General features: G+C 40.2%; 1 protein-coding gene across 4 annotated transcripts in view; it reads left to right on the top strand.

The window, feature by feature from the left end:
* The first annotated feature begins 5,602 nt into the window (after nucleotides 1–5,602).
* The window catches only part of LOC111159101 (dynein cytoplasmic 1 light intermediate chain 1), a 40,015-nt gene continuing 26,092 nt past the window's right edge, over nucleotides 5,603–19,525 (top strand). For 3 of the 4 annotated variants that reach the window (XM_022521502.1, XM_022521503.1, XM_022521504.1), the window contains exons 1-2: nucleotides 5,676–5,890; nucleotides 6,074–6,147. In XM_022521502.1, coding sequence (XP_022377210.1) covers nucleotides 5,745–5,890; nucleotides 6,074–6,147 — 220 coding nt within the window. In that variant the 5' untranslated portion in view covers nucleotides 5,676–5,744. Of the gene's footprint in view, nucleotides 5,891–6,073; nucleotides 6,148–19,525 lie in introns of all 4 variants that reach the window. The other variant, XM_022521501.1, reaches the window with a different exon arrangement.

Consider the following 19,525-nt stretch of genomic DNA (forward strand, 5'->3'; position numbering starts at 1 on the left):
TCCTCCTGTTGAGTATTTATTTGCCCCACTCCTTCTTTGTTTAAGATAGGAAGTTCTGTGAGGGCTGACCTGATAAAAAGCCTAGGTAAGTAGTAGGAGAGAGGTTAGGTCTGTAATTCAAGGGACTGGTGACTGAAAAATGAATTAGATAGCCTTTATTGCATTCATTCTATGTAGGTACTTAGAATGAGATAAATATGACTTGAAGGACAGCAAAAATAAGCAACACTGGGCATCTGTTTTTCCTGTAATTGAACCCCTGGATCAGCTGCTGGTAGAGTTAGTAAGCAAGGAATCTGCCAATTCTAACATTACCATTCTATTACCAAAAAAAAAAAAAAAAAAGAGAGAGAGCCAACCAAAAAACAAACAACAACAACAACAAAAAACATATATTGAGTAGTGTGTGGGGACTATTTAATCACTGAAGTTCTTTCCAACACTATTTTATTATTCAAGTTGCTCACAGAGTCAAACTTCAAGGGTCCACTCACCTTGCTTAATTATGTTTCCTTTTTTTCTTTTCTTTTCTTTTCTTTCTTTCTCTCTCTTCTTTTTTTTTTATTTTGGCTTTTCAGATGGCATTTATATCAACTGTGATTGCCAGGATTTGGCACAGTGGGTGAAGCAGGTCTTATTTGAAAATCTGTTGGAGGCAGCCTGTGGGAGTTAGTACAACAGGAAGCAGCTCAAGGGGTAGCTGCCTTGTTCCAGTTCTCAAAAACAGAGGAAGGCATCCCCAACAAAAAGAGGAAGTGGCCTGTATTGTCTCACCTCAGCCCACAGAAGGCGCCCTTCCCACACTGGTTTTCTTCAGAGCTCTTGGGCCTGCCAAACGACCCCTTTTCTTAAAATGAAGAATATCCAACCGTGGCCTTTAAGAAGTTGATGAGTGAGCAGGAGATGACAGTCGACAGAGAGAAGAGAGGCATGTAGCTCCCAGGAGACAGAAAGATGGAGAAAGAAGGAGCTGTCTCTCTTCTGGCTCGTGTTCCATTTCCCACTTCCAGGCCCCAGGGCTCAGCTGAATTAGAAATCAGACTAAAGACATCTGTGGTACACCTCAGAGAATTCCCAGTAAGATTGAAGCACTTCCTCATACAAATACAGAGTACTGTTATTGATGAATTTAACGAAGTCCAGAGCCTCCAAGAAAAGGCAAATCTGTACTCACATAACCCGTTAAAGCAAGGGAATGTGTAATACATTTTAAGAGTTGTATCAAAAAATGATTAAAATATTGCAAAAGAGAGGTCCTGCTTTCAAGTATTGGAGTGAAGAATTTTTTTACCCTCTTCACACACACACATATCACACATATACATCATCATCATCCTGAAATTTTAGAACCCTGGTGACAAGGAGTAAATCTGTTCATTTATTCATACTTTCAACAACTCTTTACTGATTGTCTACTATATTGTAGGCACAATGCGCTTATGGTTCATTAATGAAGTCCTTACAGTTCTGATAAATAAGTAAATTCGATACTATGTTAGGAGATAATAATAAGCAAATATTATACTATCCTAGAAGGTAGTGTTATATGGTAAACAGAAAGGCAAGCAAGGTAAGAAGAATCTGAAATCGTAGGCATGAAGGTTCAAGTTGTTGTGTCACATGGGTAAGTCAGGACAGACCTCACGGAGAAGCTGAGATCTGAGCAAAGACTTGTAAGAGGAGTGGGAGTGAGCCAAGTGGCTGTCTGGGGGAAGATACTGGACTGGGCGGCTCCTTAAATCCTTCAAGGCAGAAGAAACAGCTAAAGCAAAGGGATAAACAGTTTAAGGAACAGCAGTGGGGCCAGTGTGGCTAGATGTGAGAAATCGATGGAGGGAATGGAGCAAAAAAGTTTAAAGAGGAAGTCGGGGCCAGCTTTATGGATCATTGTAAGGACATTGGCTTCTACTCTGATTAAAATAAGGAGTCACTACAGGATTTTGAGTAGAGGAGTGGCAAAATCTGGATTATATATATGTGCATATATGGGTATGTGTGCATATGTATACATACATAAATACATTTTTTAAGATTTTATTTATTTGAGAGAGAGCACGAGTACAGGGTGGGGAAGGGCAGAGGGAGAGAGAGAAGCAGATTCCCTGCTGAGCAGGGAGCCCAGTGCGGGGCTCGATCCCAGGCAGTTGCTTAACTGACTGAGCCACCCAGGTGCCCCTAAGTATTGACCTGGCTTATATTTTTAAAGGATTCCTCTAGCTGCCATGTCGAAGAGTTTTTTTTTTTTTTAAGATTTTATTTATTTATTTGACAGAGATCACAAGTAGGCAGAGAGGCAGGCAGAGAGAGAGGAGGAAGCAGGCTCCCCACTGAGCAGAGAGCCCGATGTGGGGCTCGATCCCAGGACCCTGGGATCATGACCTGAGCTGAAGGCAGAGGCTTAACCACTGAGCCACCAGGTGCCCCACTTTCCTTTTTTTTTTTAAATGAGAGACCAGCATGTTGGTTTGTTAATGGAAATGATCCAGTGGAAATCAATAAATGATTATATAAAGAAAGGGGGGGAGAATTGTTGGAGCAATGTCCTAGAGTTGAGGAGAAGGATGGAATCTAGTGTGTAAGTGGAGAGATTGCTTTACTTTAGAAGTATAGATTATTATTCTGTGATAATTGGGAATAAAATTGGTATGAGAGTATAGACAGTGGAAATTGGAATGAATGTGTTAGAGCAAATCTGTGGAAGTTCTAGAGGCCTCCAAAGAGTGAAAAAGAAGAACATATAACAAAAGATTAGGAATCAGAATGTCTTTGAACTTCTCAGTGGCAATATTAGAATCTAGCAGACAAGGCGTCAAGGCCTTTAAAAACCTAAGGGAAGGTAATTTGCAACAAAAGAATTCTATACTAATTCAAACTATCATTAAGTGAGTATAGACTAAATGCATTTTCAAACATACAAGGTGTGCTGGATATCATTCGTTTGTCCCTCCAGATCCACCTTCCACCCTTCTCTATCCTTCTTTGTGCTCTGGGACATAGACCTGCATGTATTGCTTCACTTGAATTCTCTTGTCCTCCAGCTTCTGGTTGGGTTTGGCCAACATGGCCAACTGGCAAGATATGAGGGGCCAGAAAGAGAGAAGTCAGTGCTGTGTTTCTTTACTGAAGTCACAGACATTATTGGGAAATTCTTTCCTATAACTGCAGCTCTCTCTGGATTCTAGTAAACACTCTTCCTCTTTCTCCTTCAAGCTTAAATCTTCCTGCTCCTCCTAGCCGCATCTCAATACTGTCCACACCTTTGTAAATAGTTCCTTTGTTGAGCTTTCATCTAGCACCACCTCAAGAATGCCATTTTTTTCCCTGGCAGACCCTGGCTGGATATCTCCAAAAATGTATCCATACATCTTTCCTCACCAAACTCTTGGAGGGAAGTTCTCCTATAAGAGAAGAGAAGAGAATGAGGCAAAGGAATTCCCCCACAACAATGATGAGAGAAGATCCCATGATGACAGCTCTGTATTAGGTACACAGAACAACCAATTCAAATTGAAGCAGTTTAGAAAGTTCTTAAAAATGTGTTTAAGATGAAGTTGTCCAAATACCTAATGAGAAGTTTTAAACAACTAGGACAAGAATTCAAGACTGAATTACAGTTAAGGGCCTAGAAATCTAAGCAAATGAAAAACCAAGAAAATTATTAATTTTGGATGTAAGAAAAAGTTGGGGAAGAAAGAAAAGTAATCATAGTATAGGAAATAACTCAATTGTAAATAGCACTTATATAACAAAAATCCCAAGGGACTGCTGGATTCTTCCCTTTTATAGACTTCCTTATACTACAAAGTTTCCCTATTTTTGTTATGTAGAGATTTCTGTAATTTGACATAGGCCATTTGACGGGTTAGAAAGTCAAAACAGCAATTTATCTACCTCCTACCTGTGGGGTAAATTAATTTTGCCAATTCTTTACAAAGTATGAGGATTGAAAACCATAACACATGTGCCTGGAGTATACGAGGTACTCATAAATGACCACTCTTATTAGCCATCTTAATGGAACAACACTGGATAGGGATATTATAAAACTACACAGAATACAACTTTGACCTCAGTATGAGTGGGTAGTTGGGCATCTAGAAGTCATGGAGCATTAGAAGCCTGAAACCATTATAAAGTTAATACTTCCCAGGTTAAGTAAATATGATACAGAACTAACAACTCTGTTACAACAAAATTGGGGGAAACAATGACCTGACAACAAAAGATGACTGAGGGAGTAAAGTACAGAGAGTGAACCAACTCTCCCAGGGGCCCAGTGCAGTAAACAGCCCTCCTTTACATCAGTGACTGAAAACACTCAGGTTCCCCCAAAAGTCCTTGTCCTGCTTGTCACCATAGAAAGCCTGGGATCCCAAGACTGGATTCTGGTTCCTTTCCTAATCATATTAAACAAACTAACAAAAAATGAAGAGTTTTAACTGCAGGAATTCATTAGGCCTATCAGCTCCAGGGGTTGGTGAGATGTAAATGGTTTGAACCATAAAGGAAAACATTAGTCATTAAAAATAAACATGTATCAAGCATTCAAGATTTGTCAGTCACTGTTCTAAGCCATTTTACATGAATCATCCCATTTTATCTCCATAAAAATTCTAGGTCCTTTTATCCCCGTCTTACAAATAAGAACACTGAGACTCGGGAGAGGTGAAGAAAATGGCCTATGGTTGCTGATAGAGTTGAATCCCAACTCAGATTTGCCTCCAAAACCCTAGGCTACTAACAGCACTGTTAAACCTGTAACTAAGACAGTCTTTAGCTGTGGATTTTCTCACTCGCCTAACAACAACGAACAGATCACATATTAGCAAGTGATCTTCAAATATGACAGCAATGATGTACAAAGGGTCACACCATCAAGTTTTGACAGAAGGGGAGTTATTTTAGGGCTACTTTAGGTTCTTTGCCATCTGTGTATGCCCAGTGCCAACTGTGCCTGCCATAGTAAGTGCTGAATAAAACGTCTGTTGACTGGCTGCATGGATGACTCACCTAGCGGGTCTTGTCAAATCTCACGCGGGGCATCTCACTTGAAAACATCGAGGCTCTTATTAAAGCGCCCCGTCAATCCTTTTTTGGTCACGCAGCTCTTAGTGGCCGGGGGAACCTGCTTCAGATGTGGGGCCGAGACTAAGGAACACGGCACCACGTGAGAAGGCAAAGTAGAGAGCCCAGAACTCCAGGACCCAGGTTACATTCCGGACTCCGGCTGCACAAAGCCTCTTTGGCGGCGGGGCGGCCCATTTCCCTCTTGGCGCAGGGGAAGTGCCGGTATAGGCGGGTGACCGCCGCTCAGCCTAAATGGGGTGGCAATGACAGTGCAGGAATTCCACGCTAGCTGCGGTGTTTGTAGACCTGAAGAGTGGGAAGGAGCACTGTTCACCTGACACACCCCAGCCCGCTCTGCCGCAGCCCAGGGTTGCGGGTGGGGCGGCAGGAGGATCCCCTGCACGCAGTCCTGTATAAGCCGGGAAGTAGCCCAACTACCCGCGGGGCAGCCCGCGCACGCGCATTCTTTACGCGCATTCGACAGACTGCAGCGCACGCGCGGTGCGTCCTCCCTCGTTCGGTCAGTCCCCGCAGAGCCCGCGGCTCCGCCCCCGCTGGCCCCGCCCCGCTCCCGTGTGCCGAATGCTCCATATCCGGGTTCCCGCCGCCGCCGCCACCGCCGCCGCCGCCGCTTCCCTCATTCAGCTTTGCCGGGAGTGGTGTGATTCCCGACCAAGATGGCGGCTGTGGGGCGAGTCGGGTCCTTCGGTTCCTCTCCGCCGGGATTAGCCTCGACTTACACTGGGGGCCCCTTGGCTAACGAGCTAACGTCGGGCAACGGCGGCGCCGCAGCGGGCGACGACGAGGACGGGCAGAACCTTTGGTAACGACCCCACCCTTCCCTGGGTCCCCGCTGACACTCCCGGCCCTGCGGACACCTCGGGATCCCGTGCCGAGGCCACTGCGTTCTCGGCAGCCCCCGCCCAAGCGCGCCGAGGCCGAGTCCGTCCCTCCCGCGGTGGGGCCCCGGTCCCGGGCCTCAGCGTACGCCTTTGCTCCCCGCTAGGTCCTGCATCCTCAGCGAGGTCTCCACCCGCTCGCGCTCCAAGCTCCCCGCGGGGAAGAACGTACTGCTACTGGGTAAGTGTCCTCTGCCTCGCTCCGCCCCGCCCGGCCCCCACCCCGGCCCGGGTCAGGGTCCGCCCGCCCGCTCGCTCGCTTTGTGCGGACATGCGGGCCTGGCCCCGCCCCGCCGCCGGACCTGTCGCTGACAGCTGGGGGAGAAGGCGAACGGGGACCCAGGCCCGGTACCTGCGGGGACCCGCCCTCCCCAGAGCCCTTCCTCCCCTGGATGTGGAGGTGGCCCTGACAGTCTCGCATGGGTACCTGCGGGGACCCGCCCTCCCCAGAGCCCTTCCTCCCCTGGATGTGGAGGTGGCCCTGACAGTCTCGCATGGGAAGGACAAATGCGGTAGCCCATCTGACGGATTCTAGAGGCTTGGGAATTACCTAGAAAAAAAGGATGGTTTCTCTTTTATAACAAAAATTGCTAGCAGGAGGCTCTTTGCAGGAGCTCCAGTGCAAATGGCTTATCATTAATATTTAATAGCTGACTCTGTATAATTGACAGAGAAGCTAGAAATTGAGACCTGGTAATCGTGATAAATGTTCTTACTTGGTTCAGCTTTTTTGGGTACAATGGATTCGTGTTGCCAATGCCTTTTTAACTGTCACTTATAATTCTGAAATTTGTAAAGGGCAGTAGAACACCTTACTAGTCCAGTCCCTTCAGCCAAATAATTTTAATAAGGAGAAATGGTCAAATGTCTCAATCCTGTTCTGTAGCTCCTCTGCTCTCTGGAAGTTATGTATTTTGTCTCTTTACTGATTCTTAGGGTGGGCGTATTGGACATTGAGGGAGAATAAATCACAGATTCACATTTTTGCAGGCTTAGCTCCTGAGTCATTTGCAGAAGACATTTCTTTCATATTCTTTAAGTGCCAGATATTGACGTTTGCTTATAAAATGATGGTTAAATTTTTAAAACTTTGATATTGGTGTCTCAAGACTGTTTTTCTGTACATCTAAAAACAGGAAAGGAAACAAGTCAAATGCTACATGACAGGGTCTATTTTAATAAAAATGTTTAGATAGAGACAAATTACTTATTTTTCCTGAATTGCTGCCAATCTAGAATGTATAGGATTCTTGATGTTCATTACTACAAGGAGCTAGTTGAAAAATTAGTTTTTACCTCGTTTTTAATATGATTAAAACTACCTACTGCTTATTAACCTTTGTTCAGGCACAGCCCTATGATCTTAAACAAGTTCCTTGATATCTGTAAACCTTCGTTTCTTCATCTTCAAAGTGGATATTGTAGAAACAATGCCTCCCTCCTAGAGTTATGGGGAGGATTGATGAAATAATGCTTATGAAGTGATAACAGTACAGTGACTTTTTGTGATGGATTTCTCTTAACTGAATTAGAAAATGTTTTATCAGAATTCTCTTTTTGAAAATTGAATTAGTGTCCACATAAGTGATATTTATAGGGCAGAGATGAATTAGGGTCCAAATTAAAAAAAATCCCAGAAAATAAGTTTACTAATTTAAACAAATTACTGTTAGTTGCTAAACTAAAATGGACTTAATGTGACCTCATTGAAGTGGATTTTTTTAATGACTCTAAGTTCGGTAAGACTTCTTTTCAAATACTACCATTATAAGGTTAAGATTCCTGAACTTTGTTTGCATTTTGTAAGTTCCTCCCAATTATTTCTGTGCATTAGATATTACTTAGAGGTTTCTCTTTGTAGTGAAACCAAAGTGACAGTTTTATTCATTTTTGATGACCCTGATGTGCTGAGGTTGTACCATCCTTTTTTTGTTACTGTTTTTTAACCCTTTTTTTTAACCTGCTTGACACTGGATCCGTGTATGTGACTGAGTATACTTAGAGGCCCCAGACACTTCTATCCTTCCATACTTAGAACAGACTAAATTTCCTTCTTCAGAGCTTGATAGTTTGTAAGGCTCCATCTAGTATAAAATTATACAAGCTTGAAATTAAAATTTTTTGTTTGAGTACTGTTGGGATATTCATCAAAGTCCTTTTCAGCTTTAGAAGAACAGATTTTTATACTGATTACATAAATAGGATTAATTTTAAAAAAACATCTCTAAAGATTGCTTAAAGACATTTTACCATCACATGTTACAGCAGCAATTAGTCTGTGCTGGTGAAGGGAAGAAATATATAGATAGGTATTGTGGTTTTCTTTGTTATGAGTTTGAGGATACTAAGCAGGAGGATGCTTGGCCTTAATGTGTATTTCATGAGTTACAGTGATCTCTGGAGTCCTGTATTTAAAAAACAAAATCTGAGACTGCAATAAGGTTTTACATTTCCAGAAACAACCTAAAATAGGACAGTGATCAAGGCTTGCTTATGTTCCCCAACACAAATTGCAGTTTAACCTTAGCTTGCTACATGGCCTCCCCTCCCACTGCCTATGGGGGTGAGAAGAGGATGAGGACCAGTACTGTATACTGTATGAGCCATTCTCAAAGCATTTTCATGTAAATCTTAGTGTATCTCCTCTGCTGTGCCCCTTCTTTCACCACCTCCAAATCTGAGAGGTAGATGTTAGCACCAATTTATGGATGAGATAATGAATTTTAAAGACCTGTTAAGTGAGTTTTCCAAGGTCACACAGCTATTAAGACCATGTGTTCCTGACTCTGGCATGGCTTTCCAACTTTCCTTGCAAGGGAGAGAGGGCCACACATTCTTCCTACTGTGTAACTTTTTTAAAAGGCTATCTTTGAGTAAAAATACTAGTAATTATTTTAAACTAAAATCCAAATATTTGTTGGATTATAGGATGCATCTTATTGAGGGACACCACTGTGGCCGTGGCACTCGTGTTTAAGCAGTCATTTAATCTACCTGGGCCTGACCTGTCGTGAAATGCAGAAACACTATGACATTAGTGCTTAACCATTTTCTCTCTTGAAAGATTTTGAGAATGGGCTTCAGTCAAGTTTGTTTTTAATATTAAAGGCAAAACTTCTCATGCATGTATTTTAAGTAGGATTTAACTTACCAATTGCCCTTTGAAGAACTATTTTTTTCCTCTTTACCCTTTTTATTTAATCAACTTTTACCTCAATGATTGTAATTATATTTTAATTGCTGCTTTTTAAAGGGCACTTTCTCCACATCTTAGTTACTTTTCCTCTGTTTTGTTAAGGAAACACCCTAAGGAAAATAACAGTACCTAACATTTATAGAGCACTTACATGTACTAGCCATGTAAGGATTATGTACAGCATTTGATTATCCCCTTAAAGATCAGGAAACAAACACAGAGCTGTTAAGTAAATTGCTGTAGGGTTACACAACCAGAAAGAGTGAAAATCAGGAGTCTAAACTGTGTAGCCTACCTCCAGAGACAGGATTCTTTTTTTTTAAAGATTTTATCTATTTATTTGAGAGACAGAGAATGCATGAGAGGGGAGAAGGTCAGAGGGAGAAGCAGACTCCCCGCTGAGCGGGGAGCCCGATGCAGGACTCGATCCCCAAACTCCAGGATCATGACCTGAGCAAAGGCAGTTGCTTAACCAAGTGAGCCACCCAGGTGCCCCAAAGCCAGTATTCTTTTTTTTTTTTTTTTTTTAAGATTTTATTTATTTATTTGACAGATAGAGATCACAAGTAGGCAGAGAGGCAGGCAGAGAGAGAGAAAGGGAAGGAGGCTCCCTGCTGAGCAGAGAACCCGATGTGAGACTCATCCAAGGGCCCTGGGATTATGACCTGAACCGAAGGCAGAGAAAGCCAGTATTGTTAACCTATACACTGGACAGTCTCCCTAAAGGAAACGAGAGGTCTCTTTGTAGGAGAAGTAAGGTGTTTGCAGTTTATATTAAGGAATTTTGTCTGATTCTCCTGATGTATCTATTTCATTGCAAAAAATCCCATTGAGTTAGATTAAATTAATTCATTGTTAGTACTAAGATTCATATATAATCTTAGCTTCCAGCACAGGACCTGGCTTATAAATAGAACATCAGTATAACTTTCTGATTTGGGGCCAACATAAATTAATGAAAACTAGTTGGCCCTTTGGTAAATCATGTAAGCCTCATCTTTCTCATCTGTAAATTAAGATATTTGGATTTAGTGATCTCTGAAGGCTTGTCTGATCCCACATTCTTTAATTCAAGTTCTAAAGCTTGTGGGTTATCAAATATTTTTAAAGAACTATTTTGAGGGCATATTGCAGTTAGACTGAAATTAAGAAAGTATTTCCTTACAGATGTGGGCTGTTTGATTGTACCCAGGGAGGAAATCTAGAGCCTTCTATTTTTCCCAGAAGGCACTAGTCCAGGATTGTGTACAGCCAGCAAAGCCCCACAAAATGCTGAGCATCTTCAGGCAGTGTGTTTGAAACAGTCTTTCTTACTCAGGAGTAAAACTAGCTTCTATTATGCTTGAATTATTGGTAGGAAACCTAAAGATACATAGCGAAACTCAAGATCTGTTCACAGAAGTAACTTCATGTGAGGAGCGACTGAAAATAATGAGACTGTCCACTTTGAAACCGTTCACTTGTGAGGAGCTGGGATTAAAGATCATCAAGGTTCCATGACTTCTGGAAGATACAGATTTTGATCAGTTGAAGTATGTTAATGCTGTTTTCTGAAGTAATTGGTTATGGGATATGCTACAAGGAAGAGAATACTACCACATATTGGATATGGATAAGGATGATATTGGATTGGTAGTTCTCAAAGAACTAACAAAATTATTCACTGCATGTTAGGTGCTACCACTGTCAAAAATAAACCATGTATAGAGTGTTTTGAGACTCCAGTGACAATGGTATTTTACAGTGGTCAGTCAGTGACCTATTACGTAAATGGCCAGATAGTAAATAATTTAGGCTTTGTGAGCTATATGGTCTCTGTCTTAAATAACTCAACTCTGCCCTTGTAGCCCCCAAGCAGCCATAGACAATACATAGATGAATAGGTGTGGCAGTGTTTAACAAAAGTTTATTTACAAAAACAGGCAGCAGACGGATTTGTGTGCTGGTTCGTGGACCCTTGCTTTAGGATATTATGTGCATCAGTTTTATCAATAAGCACAGATGCCAGTTAATAGAGTTTTCTGGGTAATGGAGTATGATGTTTGGTGCAGAATGAATGATGATGAGCTTTCATTGAAAGTATCATTGTTATTCCAACTAGAGGCATAGTCTGAACATAAGTTTAAGAGGTGTTAAGTGGAGTTCATATATTTCTTCCAGTGCTGAGAGAGCTCAAGCACGAGTGAACAAGGGCACAGCTTGAGGTAGGAAAAAGAAAGGACTCAGCAAGTGGGTGACCATGTACTAATTTGGGGGCCCTCATTTTACTTATGAAATCAGGGAGTAGCTGTTAGGAAGACCTCACAGATTATCTCTTTATTCATTTATTCATGAAATATTTATTAGAACGTGCTGTGCATAAAATGCTTTGCTGGAAAGCATTTCCATCTGTGGAAAATAGAATTAAATAAGATTCCATCCCTGCCATCTAAACTCAAAGTAGTAACATCAGATATGTCAGTATGAAATGATTGCTAAACAGATCACATAAAGTTTTGCGGAAAAGGTGGTATCTGAGTGAAATTTTGCTAAGGTAGATGGGAGAACACTGTGGGCTGCAGACTAAGGGAGCTTGTTGCAGTAGCTAAAAACCTAGTGGAAAGGCCAGGGCAGCTCAGGTGTGGTGGGATCCTGACCTACAGGCACCAGATCTGGGAGTCTGCCCTTCCTACCTTCCCCTGAAGCTGTGGGGTTGTGGGTGAATTACAACCTACTGATCTGTTAATAGAGATTCTTTCATACTTACTGGGATTAAAAGAACTAAAAGAAATTATGTCTTAAAGCACTTTCCTCTCAGAATTGGAAGACACTATTTTAAATTGTAAATTAATACATGTTTCTTATCAGAGAGAAAATACTATGAAGATAAGAAAATGAAAATAACACATGATCCCACCATCTAGATATAGCAGTGTTCATTTTTTTCTATGTGTCTATATTTGTTTTTTATTTTTTAAATTTTTTTTAAAAGGTCTGGGCTTTTTTTTTTTTTTTTTTTTTTTGTTTTTTTTTTTTTTCCAGGGTGAGAGAGAGCACAAGCTGGGGGGGTTTTAAGGGGGGGGGAGAAGCATCTGCCTTCAGCTGTGGTCATGATCCCAGGGTTCTGGGATCCAGCCCTGAATCAGGCTCCCTGCTCAGCTGGGAGCCTGCTTCTTTCTCTCCTCTCCACTTGTGCTCTTTCTTGCTATCTCTGTTGAGCAGCAAGAGGAGAAGAAGACTCCCTGCTGAGCGAGGAGCCTGATGCAGGACTTGATCCCAGAACCCTGGGATCATGAGCTAGAGGCAGATGCTTAACAGACTGAGCCACCCAGGCATCCCTGTATTTGTTTTTTAAACAAATTGGCTTATACCTTATATACTATTTTGAAATCAGATTTTTTTTTTAACTTCATCAGGGTTTTTTTTTTTTTTAAAGATAGTAGATATGGGTTCCTTCCTTTTAGTGACTGAATAATACATATAGTTATGCCATAATTATAATTGATGGGTAGACAGATTATTATGGTTGTATCTAATTTTCCACTTTTCCAATATTATCTTTGGGATAAGTTCCTATAAGTTGAATGGCTGGCTCAAAAGTATGTATCTTTAGGGTCTTTTTATATATTACCAAACAGTCTTGGGAAAGTTGTGCCATTTTACATTCCTGCTGTCAGTATATGGGAGTACTTGTTTACCTAGCACCATTACTAACTCTAAGGATTATTCGCTTTAATCTTTACCTATTTGGTAGATAGGTTAAAAATTGTCATCCTATAATTTAATGACTTTTGGACTATAGAATATATATATTTGTTGATTAAAAACTATTTAGTGTGACTTACAGGAGCCTAGGAACTGTTAATAACCATTGAGATAAGCATTTATTGGCTGTGATAGATCTTTATTGAATTAAACTCAATGGTTTTCAGTTCACGTCTAGTTAGTCTGAGCGAGTGAGGGCAATGATAAAGGATGAATTCTGTTTTTTAATGTGGATTACTGAATGATGGTATTCAAAGGTAGAGCTTTGGCCAACAGATGGGATGGGAACATCCGTGTTAAATGCCTGTTGCTTGGATGTTCTGCTTTATTATATAGCATGTTCGCTCTTTTATAGAAGAGGGTTTTGAGCCCCAGGTTACACAACTGAGCTGGGATTCAAAATTGAGTTTGTCTGACTTTCTGCTATGCAGGTGCATAGCAGGTCCCTGACATTAGAGGGATGTAGTCTGGAACAGCCATGCGTACATGTTTACTTAGAACCACTGGGTGCAGTTGCTGCAGCTGATTAACAGCCTCTCCCTGTTCTTGCCTGCTGAGGCAAGGGAGGAGACGCTCTTTCTGAGATGGGGAGCAGACCAAAAGCCCCCACCCTGCCTGGGTCATCCAGATAGCCTATGGGAGGCCACGGAGCAGGTATGAGCCCAAAAGTAGTTCCAGTGAAGACCCTTCATGGCTCTTATCACCACAACTTTCAGATAAAATAAGTTGATTTCTTTTTTTTTTTTTTTGGTTTTATCCATTTATTTGACAGACAGAGATCACAAGTAGGCAGAGAGGCAGGCAGAGAGAGAGAGAGGAGGAAGCAGGCTCCCCAATGAGCAGAGAGCCTGATGCGGGACTTGATTCCAGGACCCTGGGATCATGACCCGAGCTGAAGGCAGAGGCTTAACCCACTGAGCCACCCAGGCTTCCTAGGGTGATTTCTTTTACATCATGCCAGGCCAAATAAAAAATGTCAGCTTCACAATGTGGATCCCTCACTTGGATAAAGAAGGAACATGGAAGGGTAGAATTCTTTTTGTTCTAGCCATGATTATCATGATACTATAGGTAGTAATGAATCCACTATAGCTATGGAGATGTGAATCAAAGCTCTCCATAGATAGCAGGTATCAGGCACACAAACCTGTGCACAGCAAGAAGAGCACAGTGTCTCAGCCTTCCACCACCACAGGAAAGGAACCTGGGAGAAAAGGGAGGCAGAATACCGCTTAATTTTACCTTTTGTCCCTCTTATTTATCACCATTGAAGACTAGAAGCTGCTCCAAGTACAATGGCAATGTTTACAGTGTTTAGTAGTATTGCTGGATTCTAATCCTGACCCTTCTTTAGCAAATTGCTTAATCTTTCAGATTATGGTATTTACCTTTTAGGATTATCATATGGATTATAGGAGATAATGTTTGTAAAACATTTCTAACAGTGGCATACACCGGAAGTGTTCAAGATAGCTATTATTAATGTATTATGAGTACTTAAGTGTTTTTCTTTGCTCATTTTCAAGTGATTCTTGGTTTTTGGTTGGTATTTTTTGTTGTTGTTTTCTTGTGTTTTTTTAGATTTTATTTGAGAGGGTGAGAGAGAGCAACAGAGATAGGGAGAAAGAGCACAAGTGGGGAGGAGAGGGAGAAACAGGCTCCCAGCTAAGCAGGGACCCTGATTCAGGGCTGGATTCCAGGACCCTGGGATCATGTCCTCAGCTGAAGGCAGACGCTTAAGTGACTGAGTCACCTTGATGCCTGTAATTCTTGTTTTTGTATTATCTTTTTAAAACACAGTTGGGGTCTTATAAAAGAATTTTGTTTTTGTTGTATCACTGACCAAGAAGTAATGAATTGGTAATAGTTATAGAACTTTTAGTCCATCACCATAAATTTTGTCTGCTTTTACCCCCTCTACTGAGAAGATGGGGTGCAAATGGAAATACTCGACTTGTCGAGGTTTATACACTAATTGTGATATTGTTACAGTTAGAAATCACATCTTCTGAATCTTCCTGTTTCTAAATCTGTTAATTAAATTGTCATTGTAAAGTTTATGGACATGACCTCTGGTGTTGAATTAGAGATCTATTGGGGTGATAAAACAGTATCACGAGCACACCTTTACCCCTATACTGTTTTGGTGGAGTTTACAGAGACTTTCTTTTGTAATCAATTCTGTTTTCAAATTTGTGCAAAAAAGAAGTAAGAATTGATGGTTATTGTTCCATGCTAAAACTGAAGTTATTTTGGGGTACCTGGTTGGCTCAGTTGGTAGAGCATGTGACTCTTGGTCCTCGGGGTTGTAGGTTCGAGTCCCACATTAGATGCAGAGATTACTTAAAAATAAAATCTTTTAAAAAATTAAAATAAAACTGAAGTTCTTTTAAGTGCGTGGATTTTATACTTGGTTTACAGAGAGTGACTTATTTGAATAGCACCCAGACATAATTTGGGAAACGGGCTTATTTGCTCTGGGGAATTTCACTGTAATCTGATCAATAAGTCTTTCCTCCTTTGGTCCATCCACTAGGACAGTGTTTGGCCTGTAGACTGTTTTTGTATGGCCAGCAAGCCAAGAATTGGTTTGTTTATATCTTTAAAGATTTGAGGGTTAAAAAAAAAAAATCAAAGATGAATTTTTTTTTTTAAAGATTTTATTTATTTATTTGACAGAAAGAGACACAGTTTAAGAGGGAACACAAGCAGAGGGAGTGGGAGAGGGAGACATGGGGCTGGATCCCAGGACCCTAGGATTATGACCTGACCTGAAGACAGACGCTTAATGACTGAGCCACCCAGGTGCCCCCTTTGTGGCTTTAATAACTTAGGAGAATTATAAGATCCCATTCTAAGTCATTCTAAGAAGTGTTTATGTGATTTTAGTGGTTTTTATCAATTATTGTTGTACTTAATGCCCCTTAGTGTCATAAAAGTCACCCAAATATTCCTATATTTCTTGGGGGGTTTTGTCTTTGCTCCTTTCATTTATATATTTAGCATCAAATACTTTTCTTTTTTAAAATTTTACTTTTTTTTTTTTAAGATTTTATTTATTTATTTTGAGAGAGAGACAGTGAGAGAGAGCATGAGCGAGGAGAAGGTCAGAGAGAGAAGCAGACTCCCCATGGAGCTGGGAGCCTGATGCGGGACTTGATCCCGGGACTCCCAGGATCATGACCTGAGCCGAAGGCAGTCGTCCAACCAACTGAGCCACCCAGGCGTCCCTAAAATTTTACTTTTTGATACCCTTCACCCATCATTTGAATCCTCATTCAAAGATGAATATCTGATAGAGACCTTATGTGAACTGCAAAGCCTAAAATATTTACTCTTTAGTCCTTTACATAAAAAGTTTCCTGGCACTTGAATGAGGACATAAAACTAGCCCTGTTAGAATATAATTTGATCTAACGAAATATTTCAGTTTGTTTTAAAAACATCTGTAAAATATGCCCTCTTTAAAAAAATCTGATGTAAAATGAAAATTTAGATAAAATATTTAGAGAATAACTTTAGCATCATCATTGAAGTGTTCTTTATAGGAGGACTCTCATCTTAGTCTGTTTAAACAGGAACTCTCAGTACCTCTGTAAGTGTATGTTTACAGATCATTAACTATTTGGCTGGCACACTTAAAGCTAGGATGTCTCTTTCACTGCCAGCTGAAGGCAGAGGAACTGAAGATAAAGCTTTCTTACAGTTTATACATGACAGGTAGATGAATTCTTTGAACATTTTAGGAAGTCACACAGGCCTCATTGCCCTGCTTGCCACTTTAAAGATATATTAATTGCAGAGAATAAAGTATTTCTATAGTTATTTTTCTTTAATTTTACTGTTCAAACCATCAGGTTCTGTGTTTTTCTAAAAATAACTTGGAATTTAGTGATTTTTGTTTCTTGAATGGTTTGGTTATTAGAGACAGTTTTTCATTTGTTTGTTTTTCTCCATGCTTTCCATGGTTCTTTATGTTTTGTTGTTTTTTTTTTTTTTTTAAGATTTTTATTTATTCTAAAGGAGAGCAAAAGCGAGAGAGCACAGAGGGAGAAGGAAAAGTAGGCTCCCCGCTGAGCAGGGAGCTCAGTGTGGGGCTCGAGCCTGGGACCCCTGAGATCATGACCTGAGCTGAAGGCAGATGCTTAACCTACTGAGCCACCCAGGCACCCCCTTTGTGGCTTTGATAACATAGAATTTTAAGATCTCATTCTAAGTGATTCTAAGAAGTATTTATGTGATTTTAAATAGTTTATATTATTGATTGTTGTACTTAATACCCCTAGTGTCATAAAAGTCACCCAGATATTTCCCTATTTCTGTTTTGGGTTTTTTTTTTTTTTTTTGTCTTTGCACCTTTCATTTATGTATTTTTTTGGCATTGGATACTTTCTTTCTTTCTTTTTTTTTTTTTTTTTTTAACTCTTTGACATGCTTCACACATCCTCCCATCCCCCACAACCTCCAGTCTGTTCTCTATATCTATAAGCTAGAGGTTTTTTGTTTTTTTAGATTCCCCACATAAGAGAGATCATTTTTCTTTGACTTATTTCACTTCGCATAGTGCCCTCAAAGTCCATCTATGTTGTCACAAATGGCAAGATTTCATTCTTTCTTATGGCTGAATAATGTGTATCTCACATCATCTTTATCCATTCATAATTGGACACTTAGGATGTTTTCTTATCTGGGCTATTAGAAATAATGCTGCAATGAACATGAGGGTACATGTGTCTTTTTAAGTTAGTGTTTTCATTTTTTTTTAATAAGTACCCAAAAATGGAGTTGCGGTTTCATATGGTCAAAATATGATCAAAACTTTTAATTTTAGGGGAAACCTTATACTGTTTTCATCAATGGCGGCACCAATTTCCACTCCCCAACAGGGCACAGAGGTTCCCTTTTCTTCATAGCTTCTCTGACATTTGTTTTTTCTTGTCTTTTTGATACTAGCCATTCTAGCAAATGAGAGGTGATATTTCACTATGGTTTTGATTTGCATTTCCCTAATGATTAGTGATATTGAGCATCTTTTCATGTGCCTGTTGGCATCTTTATGTCCTGGGAGAAATGTCTGTTCATGTCTTCTGCCCATTTCTTAATTGTATTGTTCCATTTTTTGCTAGTTGAATTGTATGAATTCTTTATGTATTTTGCATTTTAACTCCTTATCCAGATATATGACTTGCAAATATTTTCTTCCATTCAGTAGGCTGCCTTTTTATTTTGTTGATGGTTTCCTTTGTGGTGCAGAAGCTTTTTAGTTTAATGTAGTCCCACTTGTTTGTTTTTGCTTTTGTTACTTTTGCTTTTGCAGTCAGAATTTTAAAAAATCATCGCCAAGACCTATGTCAGGCAGTTTACCACGTGTGTTTACTTCTAGGATTTTTATGATTTCAGATCTGATGTTCAAGTCTTCAGTCCATTTTGACTTAATTTCTGTGTGTGGTGTAAGATAGTGGTCTAGTGTCATTTTGCATCTGGCTGTCTAATTTTCCCCAACATCATTTGTTGAGGAGACTGTCCCCCTTATCCATTGTATATTCTTGGCTCCTTTGTCATAAATTAATTGACCATATATGCTTGGGTTTATTTTGGGGCTCTCTTTTCTGTTCCATTGATGTATGTGTCTGTTTTTATGCCAATACATACTGTTTTAATGACTGTAGCTTGTAATGGAATTTGAAATCAGGGTGCATGATGCCTCTAGCTTTGTTCTTCTTTCTCAAGATTGCTTTGACGTATCGAGGATCTTCTGTGGTTCCATACACATTTTACGATTGTTTGTTATATTTCTGTGAAAAATGCCACTGGAATTTTGGTAGGGATTGCATTGAATCTGTAGATTACTTTGGGTTTGAAGCCACATAAGCGCCATTGCCCTGCTTGCCACTTTAAAAGTATATTAGTTGCTTAGAATTAAGTATGTATGTAGCTATTTTTCATTTGTTTTATTTTAGTTTTCAAGCTATTAGGTTCTGTTTTGTTTTCCAATAATAACTTGAAATTTAGTGACTTCTGTTTCTTGAATGGTTTGGCCAGTAAAGATGGTTTTTAAATGTCTATCAATGCCAAGTATAGGTATCCTCCATTTTAATATTTTCCAGCCATTCTAACTGCATAATCAAATAAAGAGAAGGGGTTCATGATGGACTTTCTAATATTGTCAAACATAGCTCATCTTGGCTGTGGCAAGGCAGCTGAGTACTGACAACTCAGTCCAAGTTTTTCCAAGTCCTCATTAGGCATCAGATCTGCCAATGCCTTCATTATGAACTTCCCAGCCTCCAGAACTGTGAAAAATAAATTCTGTTGTTTAAAAGCAATCTAGCCTATGGTGTTTTGTTATAACAGCCCCAAAAGATTGACGATGTGGTTTTTGTTTTTGCTGAGCAAGCAGAGACAGTGTCTGTTAAGAATAGGATAATTTCTTATCTGTAAATAACTTAAAAGCTAGGACTTTATATCCTGCTTACTGTTAAGGGAACTTGCCCAAAGAATATTTGTTGAATGAAGCAGGACAGACTTGGCAGACTTAACATTGTGCCGAAGGCAACTGGTAAATGAGCTGACACATGACACTGAAGTGTCTTCAGTGTGCAGTGTGTTGTTGGGAGTG

The sequence above is a fragment of the Enhydra lutris genome, unplaced genomic scaffold (assembly GCF_002288905.1).
Source record: "Enhydra lutris kenyoni isolate GAN:26980312 unplaced genomic scaffold, ASM228890v2 scaffoldscaffold66, whole genome shotgun sequence".
Lineage (NCBI taxonomy): Eukaryota > Metazoa > Chordata > Mammalia > Carnivora > Mustelidae > Enhydra > Enhydra lutris.